General features: G+C 43.2%; 1 protein-coding gene across 5 annotated transcripts in view; it reads right to left on the bottom strand.

The window, feature by feature from the left end:
• PRDM11 (PR/SET domain 11) overlaps window positions 1-14,574 on the bottom strand; it is a 62,459-nt gene extending 47,885 nt beyond the window's left edge. The window contains exons 1-2 of one of the 5 annotated variants that reach the window (XM_073348086.2): window positions 14,011-14,574; window positions 4,100-4,271 (exon numbers count right to left, since the gene is read on the bottom strand). In XM_073348086.2, coding sequence (XP_073204187.1) covers window positions 4,100-4,114 — 15 coding nt within the window. In that variant the 5' untranslated portion in view covers window positions 4,115-4,271; window positions 14,011-14,574. Of the gene's footprint in view, window positions 1-4,099; window positions 4,272-13,704; window positions 13,813-14,010 lie in introns of those variants that run through there. The other 4 variants (XM_073348090.2, XM_073348091.2, XM_073348087.2 and 1 more) reach the window with 4 other exon arrangements.
• Window positions 14,575-15,559: the final 985 nt, after the last annotated feature.

Here is a 15,559-nt window from a genome sequence, read left to right as displayed (position 1 = left end):
GGGGCATTGCCAGCAGATCGAGGGACATGATCATTCCCCTCTATTCAGCACTGGTGAGGCCTCATCTGGAGTACTGTATCCAGTTTTGGGCCCCCCATTACAGAAAGGATGTGGACAAATTAGAGAGAGTCCAGTGGAGGGCAACAAAAATGATTAGGGGGCTGGAGCACATGATTTATGACGAGAGGCTGAGGGAACTGGGATTATTTACTCTGCAGAAGAGAAGAATGAGGGGGGGATTTGATAGCTGCTTTCAACTACCTGAAAGGGGATTCCAAAGAGGATGGATTTAGACTGTCCTCAGTGGTAGCAGATAATAGAACAAGGAGTAATGGTCTCAAGTTGCAGTGGGGGAGGTTTAGGTTGGATATTAGGAAAAACTTTTTCACTAGGAGGGTGGTGAAACACTGGAATGGGTTACCGAGGGAGGTGGTGGAATCTCCTTCCTTAGAGGTTTTTAAGGTCAGGCTGGACAAAGCCCTGGCTGGGATGATTTAGTTGGGGATTGGTCCTGCTTTGAGCAGGGGGTTGGACTAGATGACCTCCTGAGGTCCCTTCCAACCCTGATATTCTATGATCTCATGTGTATTAGGCTAGGGTCATTGACAATCATCGTTGCACCAGCAACCATTCCTACTAGTGAATTGATGTTTGAGGTCACAGCAAAAATCCTTCCTCCACAGCTGTAGTGATGGTAAAAGTTTTTTCCCTCCCCCCCAACCATGCTTTTTTTTTTTTTTTTTTTAAAAAGCACCCTGAAAAGGGATAATGGGTGGAATGGCCCATCCTCTTATTATTCTGTCTACCACTTAGGCCTAGTTTTCAAAGCACCAATTTTGGTTTATTAATTTTCAATCCCTTATTTCTTTTGTTTACCAGTCATAATTTTAATACAGTCCTAGCCGGATAATATTAGAAAATCCTCTTTGTTTCAATTAGTTTAGTTTTTTGTTTCCTCTTTGGATTTATATAACAGGTTATTGTGACAGTTCATGGACCTTTACCTATTTTCCACTGGTTAGGCTCACAGTTACGATAGGTCTTCAATAGACCTGAGCTACTGAAACAGAACACAGGGATGCAGACAAGATAGAGCTCCAGCTGAACAGCCCTTTAAGGTGGTACCATATTCTCTAGATGGAAAAGAGCTCCTCGTTGCAGGTGATAGGACTGAGATTTAAAATGTTTTGCCCTTCCAGTATTAAATTTAAACCCCAAACTCACAAACTGAAAACCTTAGCACTTTGTGTATGCCATCCTGCCCCATACACACTGATCTCGTCTCATTACTTTATTAAGCTATGAGTCACCTTATCTCAAAGGAGCCCTCCCCACTTTTTACCTGCCTCAACGGCAAGAAAGAGGTGGAGAGAAGCGAGCAGGGGGCAGGACTCAGGGGAAGAGGTGGAGCGAGGGTGGAAACTAAGGGGGAAGAGGCGGGGCGGGGCCATAGTTCGGGTACCGATGGCCCCCCAAATTCTAGGGAGCTTCTGATGCTCCTGCGGATGAGCATGCCCTGTCCTGAGCATAGCTGCACACAGCTTTGCTTATCTGTAGGAGCCATACTACTACAGTGTCACTTTTAGTTTTACCAATTCCTGAAACACAATACATGTCCCGCTTGCTCTTGCTACCACACACATTACAGCCCCTGTAGATGGCAATATACACACAATTAGCCAAAGGGAAGTTATGTTTGGGGTCTGTAAGGGCCAGATTTTCAAAAGAGCTGGCATCCAATAGGCTCAGCTTGTTTGAAAATCTGGTTTTACTAGTCTTTATACTGCTCCACATACCTCCTGCAACACTTGCCAATTTTAATCTTGGTGAGTCCAGGCAGTTCTCATTCATAAAAATTAATGTCTTCAATATGGGTTTTAGATTTTGGTCCTAAGCTAAAAGTTTTCTCCTGACCACCTCCCCTATGAACCATTGTCAAGGCTCAAAGTTCCTTAGCATCAACAGCATTCTCACCTGTGGGGTTTGTGTTTGTTTGCTTTGGGAAGGTGGGGCAGAATCGGGGAATGACTGGTACCCGTAACCTGGGCTAGAGTAATGGATTTCTCTTGTCTAGATTCTTACGCTGGGTGTTGGGGGGGAAAAGGGAGGGCACCCAAGTGCCTTTAGCATTTTATAACACACACGTCAAGTCCAAGAGGTTCCATCAACCAACCCAGCTGTGAACCTGAAACCCTGACACATAACACCCAACATGTTATAGACAAGGATCAAAGTGCTTCTCTGCCTCTCAAATGAAATCTCCAATGCATTTCAAAGGTATTTTCATGCAGGTTCTAAACACTCACTCAGTGTGCACTTCTTCTGGCTAGCCCACGAAATGACCTAGATAAGTGACACCGGTTCTTGATGTATTTCAACATCTACCCCAAAAGAAAGAGTGTGGGCAGGAAGCAGACCCCAGAGATACCATTTTAAATAGCAGATGTGGCTATCCCAGCTGGTAAACTGCCATTTTAATTTCTTACCCACAGATATGGGAAGTGATTCATGAAAATCAATAGAAAAGAATTAGCTGAAAGGCACAGAGATAATTCATATGGCCCAACTGTCATGGGCAGAACTGCCCGTAGTACCAGCACTGCCTGGCATCTCACCCTCCAGTGCCCATCAGAAGGACACCCAGGCAATGATCAAGGTTTTATATGTATTAGTCCCTCTGAAGAGCAATTACAAAGAGTTAGCCTTTCACTCTTTCTGTTTCTAGAAGTTCAAGCCATTCATTACTTTATCAATAATATTTTCTTTTCCCTTATTCAGGTGAATGTTGAGTGCTGATGAAAGGGATGGACAGAGCACAGCTGAGAGACAGGTGAAGCATTGGCAGATTCTGTGAAAACTTCCCACATGGAGCTTGATCAATTCACCTCTATCCATCTTGCTGCTCTGACAATGTACTTCAGTGCAGCCTCCACAGATGTACCGCTGCTGGGATTCCACCCAATTCTGACAATGTACATAGCCCTGAGTGTGCCCTATTTTTTCAGTCTTTGGCTTCTCCTAAGTAGATTGATGATATTGTCATACTGTCTAGACAAATGCCCACTAGGGACTAAGTAGAGACTAAGTACAAAACTAACTTCCATTCATGATCATGTGAAATGAGGTCTCTAGAGGTAAACTATATAAATTTACCTATTGCAACCTCAAGTCCTTCATCTTAAAAAGGTGGAGGAGTAGGAAGAGATCTCAGGTCACTTACACAACCATCTACAGTTGTAGAGTTAGTCATAGCAATAGACACACAGATATAGAGAAGGGCGGTTATCAAACACCCAAATCAAAAGTGTACTGTTGGAAAAAATTCTCAGATTTAAAATTTTTTGCAGCAGGGACCATTTCTACTTCTGTTCATGCAGCAGGCTCCCAATCCAAGTCAGGCTTCTGGGCACTACTGTAATATAAATATTGAATAACACTCCTGGCTCCAGAGAGATTGACTGGGTAGGACTCAACAGAGCTTTTTCATCTATGACTTCTAGGATGATGATATTTGATAGGCTCTTTACAGTTATTATAAAGAAAAACCACTATCAATATTACAGGATGTTACATATCATGCAGCTGCCTCCTTTCCAGAGATTTAAGGCTTGTCTACACTTAAAATGCTACAGCACCACAGCTGTGTAGCTTCAGTGTAAACACTACCTATGTTGATGGGAGGGATTCTCCCGTCAGAGTAGGTAATCCATCTCCCAGAGAGGTGGTAGCTAGATTGACAGAAGAATTTTTCTGACAAACAGTGCCTTCTACAAGGGGACTTTGGTCAGTTTAATTATGCTGCTCAGAGGGTGTGGATTATTCACACCCCGACCTACATAGTTAAACCGACCTAATTTTCCAGTGTTGACCAGGCTCTAGCTTCATTCTCCAAATGAATGGGGGAGGTGTAGCTTTAGAAAGGAAGAGGGCAAAAGTAACCAAAACTCCTGACATAACTGACATGAATTTCTAAAATTCTAACAAACTCACTCAGCTCTTTAAAAGCATAACAATAGCACCAGTTATAACAAGAGCAAATAAACTCTTCTATAAAACGGAAACCAAAGCAAGAATCATATTTGTTCTTCCTCATTTGTACCTTCTTGTAGGCCATTAGGAAGATAAGATCTCACAGTACAACAGAGCTGGTAAAGCTGCCTGTAGGTTAGGGGTTCATGTTACACAGCTTGCATCCATGTTGCCTGAGTGTGGTCATTTTGATCGCCTTTTCCTCAGCGTAGGCTGCAGGCCAGCTATGCCTGGGATCAAATCTGCCAAGAAATCAGATATCCGTGTGCTGAATTCATCAACGCTATAATTCTATCTGCACATTCCCTTCTATATAGAGAAGGGGAAGTTTGGGCACTGCATTCCCTAACCCAGAGCCTCTCACAGAGGCAGGGAACTTTTGAAGTTATATTCCCTCATACCTCTGTTCTGAGGGTGCATTCTATTCCCAAAGCAAGCAGTTTATGCAAGAATAGCTGCAGCTCCTTTATGACAGGGACAAATTTTAAGAACACACACTAGTGGAAACAAAAAAAAGATTTGAAGGGCTTAATCCAATTCATAGCAAAGTTAATGAAAAACCTCACAATACTTCAGAAGAACAAACTATCTCATTGACCACAGAAACCCACAAGCTAGCCCAGAATATCCAGTAACTCCCAGAAAAGCCTTTCAAACACATGACCACAGAATAATCCTACTCAACAAATACCAGCAAAATCCACAGAATCATGAAAGAAATAGCATTGATTTACTTGGCGCTAATGCCACAAAGAAAGCAATCCAATAAGTAGTTACAACCTCTGGATACACAAGATAAAGAGAGCACAACCCCTGCAATTGCTCTCTATTGAGCAGACCCTATAGCACTGGAATCCTATCAGTTTCTCTTCTGATACATTTCCACAGATTTCAGAACAGATTTCTCAAGGAACAAAGCAACACACCATGCACGTAGGGATATTTAACCATATATGAATGATGGTTCTGGAGGGCTAAACAATGCACAAGGCTTGAAGAATTCATAAAGTTCCCAATGGCCCAAGGACTTTGCCTACTAGCCAGGATTATGAAAGTTATTTTTGCACTGCCATACCTCCTTCCCTACAAAACCTATAAGAAGCAGAAGCCAGGGTACCATCAAAATTCAGGCAGATGTCAATGCATTTGGTTACATGCTATTCACATTTGTAAATCTTCTTCATAACCATAAGTGACAGAAACTCAGTAGTTAAAAAAGTGAAAGCTTAGATTCTGCCAAAGTTGATGGTACCTATTCAGGGACACTTCCTACTTGCCTAGGCAGGTGGATTTTTCAAGCCCTCATGAAACAAGTACATGTGCAGTCTCTAATATATATTTATATAATGAGAATGTACTATGATGAATGAGTAGAAACAATCACCAGTATTGATTTCTGTTGAGGTCAGTTTTCCAAGTTTATTGGCAGAGTTCAGTAATTGCTTCTTAAGGTGGGTTAAAAGGCCAATCACTAACTGTAGCCATATCTAACATCTGTCCTGGTACCTTCCAAGCAAAATGTCTCCTCTTCCAAAGAAAATGGCAGACTACAATAAGGAGACAGGCTGCACAGACTAGGTGTAAAAGAGAAGCCAGCAATCAAAGGAGCATTTTGGGAACCCAGAGTGAAAGGTACAAATGATTTTAGAATTTCATCCTTAAAACAATTGCAACTGAAAACATATTTTCTCCCTTGCATATTCCTCTCTTATTAGTTTCTTCTTCTTAGTTATTTATTCTTGTTTTATTAGTTATTATTTGATTCTGCAACTATATTTATTTAACTTAATACAACAGTTTAGGATACAGTTTGTATGAAAGGTGATCAAAATAAAGCTTCATTGTACTGAAAGCGAATGTGCTATACAGTGTTTCAGCTGTTGCCTTTAATTGTCAGCATGGAAACATTTGGTGTCCCTTAGCAATAATAGCTCCAATTACTGACCTTGAGTGGGTGAACTTAGAAATAGGACTCATCAGGAATTTGTAAAAGTTTCAGGTCTGTAACACTCCTGTTTATTGTTCACAAGTGTGGGATTCCCAAACATATATCTGTGTCCTGGCTCATGAATTCAGATAGGAGTGAAAACAAATACGTTCACGTAGCTTTATGCTAGTGTAATACATACAGAAATGTGTGTGGCTTTCAGTGGAAGGTAAGAAAAAATGCCTAAATATAAGATAGTGTTTCATACCATCAGCTCATGCATTGTCACCAGTTTGTACTCCTGTATCACCCCAGATACACCCATATGAGCCTCCACTGACTTTGGCAATTAATTTGAGAGCTAAGCCAACCACAGGAGCTTGCCCAAAATCAGGATCCACAAAACTACAGGCACTGAGCTTTGCCAGTACAGATTATTTCTGACCCACAGTACCCCCTGCTATACCAGTCTTGGGTTCCCTTCACACACCTCTGATGAAGCCCCTAAGTAACGACAGACAGCATGCCTTTCTATTTTAGTTCTGCTCTCCAATCCATTTGGGACATCAGAACTTCATATGTGACATACCTGGCACATTAGTTAGCACCCAAGTGGTCACAACGTTGTGGCTACAAGGGCTAATCCAACTGTCAAGACCACTCTGAAGCTTTAATTAATGCACAATACGGTTCTCCACTTGCTCAGCTGGGCATCTTGCCCGGGGGCTGCCATGTGATCTATGATCTACACCGACTTTCTGTTAAATGTGAGGTGTAATTCAAACTGCTGCTTTAACTGATAAAGCCTGTTATGCTTTGGGTCCTGTGTGTCAAAGGGTATTCTGCACAGCAACTAGACACCCGTGGCTGGCCTGTGCCAGCCAACTCAGGCGAGCAGGGCTTGGGCTGTGGGGCTGTTTCACTACTGTGTAAACATCTGGGCTTGGGCTGGCGCGTGGGCTCTATGACCCTGTGAGGTGGGACGGTCCCAGAACTCAGGCTCCAGCCAGGGCCTGGAAGTCTACAGCCCCGCAGCCATGAGCTCGAGTCCACTGGCTCAGGCCAGCTGCGGGATTTTCTTTGCTGTATAGACTAGGGATGCAAAATATCAAATGGTTATACAGTTAACGAAGAAGTATTAGCTTACTGTTAATATATTGCAGTTAATGTTTAAAACAGATTGGCAGCAGCCTGGACCCTAGACCTCACCACGTGGGAGCAGGCGATGGCCCCCGACCCCGTCATGTTAACAATTAAATGGTTAATTGATATAATTTTAATAGTTTAAATGGGTACTTTTTCAAACCATATTTACATCCCTAGTGTAGACATACCCTAGAAATCTGCCTCTCTCCATGTTATACAATGGCATGTTATACCTCCAGCTGAGGTACTGGAGAAGAGAGGGGATGGGGACATGATGTACTTGGCAGAGAACCTTGATTCTGTAATTTGCTTCCCAACTTGGTCCAACACAAATTCAATCCATTGGCCTCCAAAGTAATCTATTGCTAGGCCTCTATTGCCAGCCTTTTACCAAGGCTTTTAATGAAACAGGGAAGATCTTAGCTCTGTAGGTAAACACTACGTCAACTTTAATTTCTTTACTGATATGTTTTTATTAAGAGTTCAAAAGCCTACAATATTTTTGTCAGGCACACTGTATAAGCTGACATTACAAATAAATACCATCATACGGGGCATGCTGTGGTTTGCCTAATAGCAGCTGTAGAATGGCTGGGCTATGTTGCTGACGCAGGCAGACAACTGAAGTAAAACTGTAATCTAAGAAACAGCAGCATAATGAGAGAGGGGGGGAGAAACTAGTCCTTTTGCTTATGCCCACACAACAGCTAAGAAGTTTGGTTCCCAGCTCACACAGACCCATACACTCTAGTTTAGCTCAAGCTATTGTGCTAAAAATAGTGGCATGGCTGCACCAACAAGGGTGGAGGCTCAGGCTAGCTCAAGCAGAGCTAACATATGTCTACACGAGCTGTGAAGCATACCTCCCAGCTGCTGTGTAGGCATGCCTTTTGTGTGAAGTTAGATTAGATGTATACACCTAGATACCCTGACGATGGGCACATTATAAAAAGCTATTTGTGACCTATGGATTGCACTGAGATGGTAGCCTGTAGTATATTTCATTGACATTTCTTTGGAGACCATCAGTTTTTAACACAGCTGCTACTCTGAAACCTGAAGATTTTAACTTTCATTTAAAAACATATATATATATATATATATATATATATATATATATATATATATATATGTTTTCACCTTCTGAATGCAAAGAAAATGTTTTGAATGTGAAACACTTGGAATGTTGTCTTCTGGAGGCTGAAGACACAAAGCTTTTAAGCAATAGTTCTGAGAAATGTGAAGTGTGAGACTGGCAGAGACCGACAGGGTTTTTTGCCTTCCTCTGCAGCATAGGGCGCAGGTCATTTGCCGGTTTAAACTAGAGTAAGTGCTGGATTCTCTGTAACTTGACCTCTTTAAATTATGATTTCAGGACTTCAGTAACTCAGCCAGAGGTTATGGGCCTATTACAGGAGTGGGTTGATGAGGTTCTATGGCTTGCATGTGTAGGAGGTCAGACTAGATGATCATGATGGGCCCTTTTGGCCTTAATGTCTATGAATCCCATTCCTCTCAATGAGGTGTTGACTCTGAAGCCTAAGGGTAACTGTTTAAGCATCAGCATTCTGAACAGCCTCACTCTTTCAGCCAAAAGAACTTGAGATTTTGGGAGCTCAAATACCTTCTCTTACCCCACCACACTGCCCCTTGCTGTAGCCTGAATCTTACTTAATGAGCAGTCTAAAGTGTGAAAACTGTTCACAGACCAGTTTCCATTAGTCTATATTATATACAAAGTATTTCTAAATGGTAAATATTTTCACATGCAGCACCTCAGAATTGCCACCTTTTCCTTTCCTATTCTCTCACCTACCCAGTCTTTCCTATTATTAATACAGTGCTTGACATGAAATAGGCACTTTGGAGAACAAATAAAACATAAGCTCCCTTCCCTTGAAGTGCTTTTCTCTGTTTTTCTTTCACCCACTTCTCTGTTCTCACCCTGTCCCTCGAGAGGCCACATGCAGAGCTTTTCTGAGTTCTCTATTTGGCCTTTTCAGTATGCAGTATGATTGCTCTCTTGGGGATCCCCTCTATTCTGAAGATTCTCCCAGCATGTTCTCCTCTCTAACGTTTCTTCTAGGCTGTGGAATCAGGTGATCAGCTCCCAATCTTCCCTCCATGAGCTCAACCAAGAGGGAATCCTTAAAACACAACATTGCACTGGGCAGTTTTAAAAGGGACCATCGGTATAGAAGGAACCTTTCCACTCGGGGTGGGGAGGGGGAAAGCTTTCAGCAGCAGAGAGAAAATGGGGGAAAAGAGCCAAAGCCTGTAAAATGAGCATCCACTTGCCCCATTACTAGGGAAAAGGCCAGTGCTAAGGGAGACACTTCAACCTCCTATAATTGTGCAGGAGTCCTTGGTCCATGAAGCCTTACGCTTCTCATTCCAAAAGCCAGGGCTGCAGAGGTGACCTCATTTTTCAAGCAAAAACTAGTTAGTGCCCTTTTTGGTGGAATGTGTTGCAAATGTAAATATAACGAGAAGGAGGGTAGACTGTGATTAGATGCCGAAAAGCTAAGCAGCCCATCCAAAGCCAGCACAGTCTAGATAGGGCAGTGGACTGGGAGTCAGATGAGCTGGCTTCTATTCCCAGATCTAACACAGATCCACTGTGTGATCGAGGCAATTTACTTCACCTTTCTATTACTCTGTTTCTCCTCCAAACCCTTGTCTGTCAGGTTGATTTAGCTTGTAAGCACTTTGGGACACACACATCGCTTATTTTGTGCCTGTACAGACCTTAGCAAAATGAGTGGGCACTAGTCTAATCAATATTACCATGTGGTAATGTTTCTGTGGTTTGCCTAATAATGGCAGTTGCTGAATGCACAGACTACCTTTATAACAGACAAGGTGTCTTCGGGAGGCACATACCTGGAGTCAGAAGAACCTCTACTCAGTGAGCTTGACGTTAACCAAAGGGCAAGTATTAGAGACGAGAGAACCCAAACTCTGCACTGGGAAAGCATGTGAATTACATCTAGACAAATGGCAAACAGAATCTAAGGGACTACCACCTTCTTAAGATTCCAAAGAGTTGCACAACATATTCAGCAAAGTGTCTTTTTCTTTATTTTGGCTTCTCTTGTGAAAGCAATAGATTGTTCTGAATGTTAGGTACATGCACCCCCTCATGTGGTGCATATGGGGCTATGTTTAGCTTCTCCAGGCAAATCTTCTGGAGAAGATTTTAAGAAGCTCCTTCATTTTATTGCTGGGGATAAAAAACAAATAAAAGTAAAAAATCTCAACAAAAAAACCTTGCATTACTACATTAAATGGCAAGCAATAAAATAATTAACTGCAGAAATCAAGTTTTCTTAAAACTAGTTTTCAGTGCAAAAGTCACTGTCACCAAAATCCTTCCGACTAAACTATCCAAAAAGCGAGTGATTGTTGCCAGCCTTAGAGCAGCTAATGTGACTCAGAACCAGAAAGATAAAGAGCAATCCATGAAATGTTAAGACGATATTGTGCTTGATATACGTGTGTGAACTATATTTCAGGGAAATGCTAGACTGTTGTTTGTAGGCCAGCAGAGAAGAGTGTCTTAGATACAAGTGTCCTTTGACTGAAAATAAATATACGTCCTAATATTGTGTTTTGTTTCAGATCATAATCTTCAATTTGAAGCAAAAATGCTCTGTCCTAATTTTTATGTCATTAGAGAGCTTAAAAAAATAGAGCCACTTTCCTCCCTGCTTTCATTGCCTTGTAACATTTCACTCCATACCAAGATGGCATTTAGGGTCCATTTCTGTCAGATGCCAAGTACCCTTAACTTCTACTGAGTCAAGTGGGAGTTGAAGTTCTTCTTTACTTCCCAGGAACTGCTTAGCAGGTTGGATCCTTGGACTGTCCGCTTTTTGGGGCAGGGATCAATATTTTTTAAGTACGCTGCACCTAATGTAAAACACTTTATGCACTCACAGTGCTAGAGGAACAATGATTTGCTGTGATAGGTTTTGGGTTGTTTTATTTAAGTCAGTCCTTTTTTCTCTTCAATTTATATAAGATACTAGTCATTGAAAAGGGAAGGGAACACAGGGGCCCAAGAGTTTTGCGTAGAGGCTGAACTATAGCTTTCCTAATTCAACAAACCAGGGTTCTATCCTGGTTTGGTACGTTATCTCACTTCCCCAACCAGAATGCCTGGAGAATCAAAGGTATTGATTTCCTCCCAACCTGAGAAGCCGTAGTCCTCACTTCTTGGGGGGGTTCAGAAGGAAGCCCCAAGGATTTAATAACAATAAAAGGAATTTCACTGCTCCTATCAACAATATGCATTCAGCTCAAACAAACAAGGTGAAAGTTTTCTATATGGTAAATAACTACTTCAGCAAAGCACTGCAACAATTTCCATTTCCACTCTGTGGGGGATCTAGGGCAGGGGAAAGAGTGTTTCTCAGTTTTAATTTTAAAACCAGACAACGTGAACCTTACTAACATTAATACTGGGTAAATGAATATGCAGAAACCAGCTTTGACTCAAAATGGAAAATGCAGATCTTATTCTTTTACGTAAGTAGATCCCTGGATAATACAAGTTTTAGTTCCTCCCAAGGAAATGTACTCCACATGGACTTAGCTTTTAGCAAACATATCACATACCTTGAGGGCTCATCTGTCCAGACAACAGCATAACTTCTAATTCTTGTAGCAAGAGTCAGTTATTTGTTAATTTATTTATGGTGTTTAAATGATTTCAAAATATAGCTGATAACATTGTTTTTTATATGTTGCACTACATAGCTCTTTGTCTTCTCTCTCCACTCTTATTTTTAGTACCAAAAACCTTCTTAATCCTAAACAATATTTCACACCTTCCAATTCTGACTTCAAGCCACTCTTCTTTTTCCAGTATGCAACACAGGATGACCAAGTTCAAAGTTTTTAACCTTGTATTTTGGCCCACCATCCTTGTTTAAATAACTTCTAATTTTTTTAATACATACATGGATCCAGGGTGACTAGATGTCCCGATTTTATAGGGACAGTCACAATATTTGGGGCTTTTTTCGTGTATAGGCACCTATTGCCCCCAACCCTGATTTTTCACATTTGTTATCTGGTCACCCTATATGGATGGATCAGAATCCAATAGACTGAACCTGGAGCCGGGATTTCACAAATTCAAATTCTGGCTGCTCTGGTGCTTACTTGCTGTGAGATCTTGAGTTAGTGACTTCACTTCTGAAACTTGTTTCTCTTAGTAGGGGATAGAGCTTAATTACTGAGGGTATGGGGTGGTGAGGCTTACTTTGTAAAATGGTTTGAAAATGTAAATTATTTCTAAGTGTTAGTGTGCTGCCTGGATTTACCAGGCACTATAAAAGCATATAGCTAGGCCTTCTTGAATTATTCCCGGCAACTATTTTATTGTTGAAGATTTCACACTTTTTCTGGCTTCAAATCATTCACAACCAAACTGTGATTTCTGAAAATCTGTTATTTGGAAGTATCTGACCAGTGACTTATGAGAACAAGTTTCAGCCTCTGGGGTATTTGTGAGCAGCTAACTTGGGATATGCATGATGTGTGGTTCATCACACAAACCATATGATATTGTGTCTGTTTCCTGAGTGGCAACAAATGGTTTACGCAGAAATATAAATGAATAATCAACAGCAAATAGAATAGCCAATTGCTGGATGATCATTTGTAAAAAGTTTGGGATTTGCAATGGCTGTCTCAATACTCAGGAACACTACATCTAACTCCACAAAAACAAAAAAACCTTAACTTTTTATTTGAGAATTTCTCTGTGCCATACCTATTTAACAGTGGTTATTTTGGGAACAAAGAAGTGATAGTACACTACTCACACCCTACCTATAACCTCAAACCAGCCTGAAGTTTTTGTTAAAACAGTAAGCAATAGAGTAATTACTGCTGACATTTAAACTGACATCCTTAGGCTTCAGAGTCAATGACACCTTTACACAAACGGGGCCATCTCACACCTCTCAGAATTTGCTATGTCAGTCTAGCTGCACTTACATAAGATACGATTTGCTCAGGTTCAGAGGTTTGCTTCGCAGTGAAAGCTATAATTACTTAATGAAATCTTAAATTCTGCAGTAGCTGAGGAGGCCAGCTGCAAAATGCTGGCAAGGCATGACACTACCCAGTGGTGCATCCCAGAATCTCGGGGATGGGCAGAGTCAGCACAGAAAGGTCCTTATCAAGCAAAGAAAATGCAAAGCTAACCCAGCAGTATCATTCTGAGTTACACCGTTAGCTCAAGGGGACTAGGGGAAGACACTGATGGGCATGGTATAAGAACCTGAACAGAAATTAACCAGAAATTAACCGGCGACAGCGGGGGAGACTGTAACACACTCCCTCATCCGACACATAGCCTCAGCCCCCTCTCCCACAACATTTAACTATGTTCAGCATCCCGCCCATAACCAATTACCCCCATAACACATAGTTACTACCCCACAGCCTCCCACTCCAATCCCCACCAAACCAGCACCTCACCTCCTCTCACCGCCCCCCTATCCTTTAGCGGACCCGCCCCCGCGTTCCAACCTCGAACGCTCGCTACCCTCCCCCACCGCCCATAGGCCCGCGGCCGCGTCACTCACCGGATACAATGTAACAACTAGGGGAGGAAGGGGCGGGCAAGAAAAAAGGCAACATCGGAGCGGGCGGGAGAGGAGGGGGCCGAGCCCAGCGCCCGCCCAGGGGAGGGGGAGGCACCTACCTGCCCGCTCGCGGACCCCGGGGCAGGCCGGTGGGTGGGGGGAGGCCCCTTTCCCCCCAGCGCCCCCTCCGCAGGGAGCCGCGGCCCCCCGCCCAGCGCGGCTCCGTCCCCGCGCTCCGCCCCCCTCCGCCCCCGCGCTCCGCAGCCATTTTCGTGGCCACCTTGGCTACCAAAGGGGCTGACTCACCTCGGCGCTGCGGGCTCGGGGGCCCCGCCTCGGCGTAGGGGGGCCCGCTCTGCCCGGGGGCCCCCGGCTCGCTGCCCCCTCCCTCCCCGCCGGCCCGGCCAGCCCGGCTCGCTAGTCCCAGGCGAGGACGGGTCCCGTGGCCGGGCCGGGCTCGGCGGCGGCGGCTCCCTCCCTCCCGGCCGTGACCACCATCTTATTAGCACAGGAAATGACATGGAGAACGGAAGAGAGGGGCGTTCGGGGGCCGAGCCCGGGGACCCCCCGAACCGGGGGAGGGAGGCGCAGCCGCCCGGGCCCGGGGATCTCCCAGTGCCCCTGCGCTCCCCCCTTCCCTCCGAATAGCCGCCCAGCCGGGAGCCCAGAACCTCATTGCCACCCCCTCCTGATCCGGCACTTTCAGCAGAAAAGCAGCAGGAATGGGCACGAAAACTGGAAAAAGGAGGAGGACTTGAAAAGGGTTAAAAGCAACTTTGGGGAAAGAAAAAAAAATTGCAAAGCCAAGTTGCTGGGCTTTTCTCTGGCTTCTTTCTGTGCCCCTCGGGCTCCACATTTCATTTGCTCCCTGGGTCTCTGCTGTCGCCTGCTGCCTTGCAAACTCATCCCACTTTTGACTTCTAAAAAATATTCACAGTCACATGTGACTTTTGGGGAGGAGGCGTCTTAGATCAATGACTATTTGAAATAAAGTTTGCAGAAAAAGATAAACATTCTCTCCCCCATTCATTACACTTTATTGTTTTACGTGCTGATCCTGCAAAACCGTATAAGAGATGCCTGTAACTTTCTGCACTGTGAGTGCTTATTGAAGTTATTGGGACTATTTGAGTGCATACAATTAAGCTTGTGTTCTCGGAGGACTGAGGCCATTGATTTTAAAACTGGATCTCTTTACATGTGTAAAGTTATTTACATGCAAAGGCATTTGCATAGTTGGGTCCTGTTTAGTGCTATTGAAGGAAAGTTGGTGGAAATTCCATCACTCTGGACATTCTTAAAGAAAAACGGACAAAACACTAGGAAATATCCCTTAGGGCAGCATATGCTGACTGGCAGGGGAGGTATCAAGCCAGCCATTTGGAAGAAGGTGATTTTAAGTGTCTAATTGAAACATGAAAATCCTTTGTCACCCAAAGGAAGTACTTTTTTTTAATGGCCTCAAGGTGAATCCAAAAGTGAGGAATCTTCCTCCAAGTAGCAAAACTCAGCAAGTCGGGGACATGTACATATATTCCCTCACTAATTCCCATGATTCTTTGGAATCTTCTTCAGCTTGGAAAAAAATAACTTTGCAGTGAAATTGCAATGCATAGCTGCTATTCAAAGCTGATAAAAAAAAAAAAAAGATTTGAAGTGTTATATGGCCAGGAGCTCTGTGTACAAATTAAGGACAATATGACAAAGGAAAGAGAACTAGGCATAATTTAATAATCACATGAAGCATATTTTGTCAATAAAATAAACATTCCCGCTAAAGCCATCTGTAGACATTAAATTTTAAACAATGTAGACTGCCTGGCTGCTATGCCAAGTGGGACATAGTGAGGATGAA

The sequence above is a fragment of the Lepidochelys kempii genome, chromosome 6 (genome assembly GCF_965140285.1).
Source record: "Lepidochelys kempii isolate rLepKem1 chromosome 6, rLepKem1.hap1, whole genome shotgun sequence".
In the NCBI taxonomy this organism is placed as follows: Eukaryota; Metazoa; Chordata; order Testudines; family Cheloniidae; genus Lepidochelys; species Lepidochelys kempii.
Note: the sequence above shows the minus strand (reverse complement) of the source record. Positions and strands in the feature narration are given on the sequence as shown.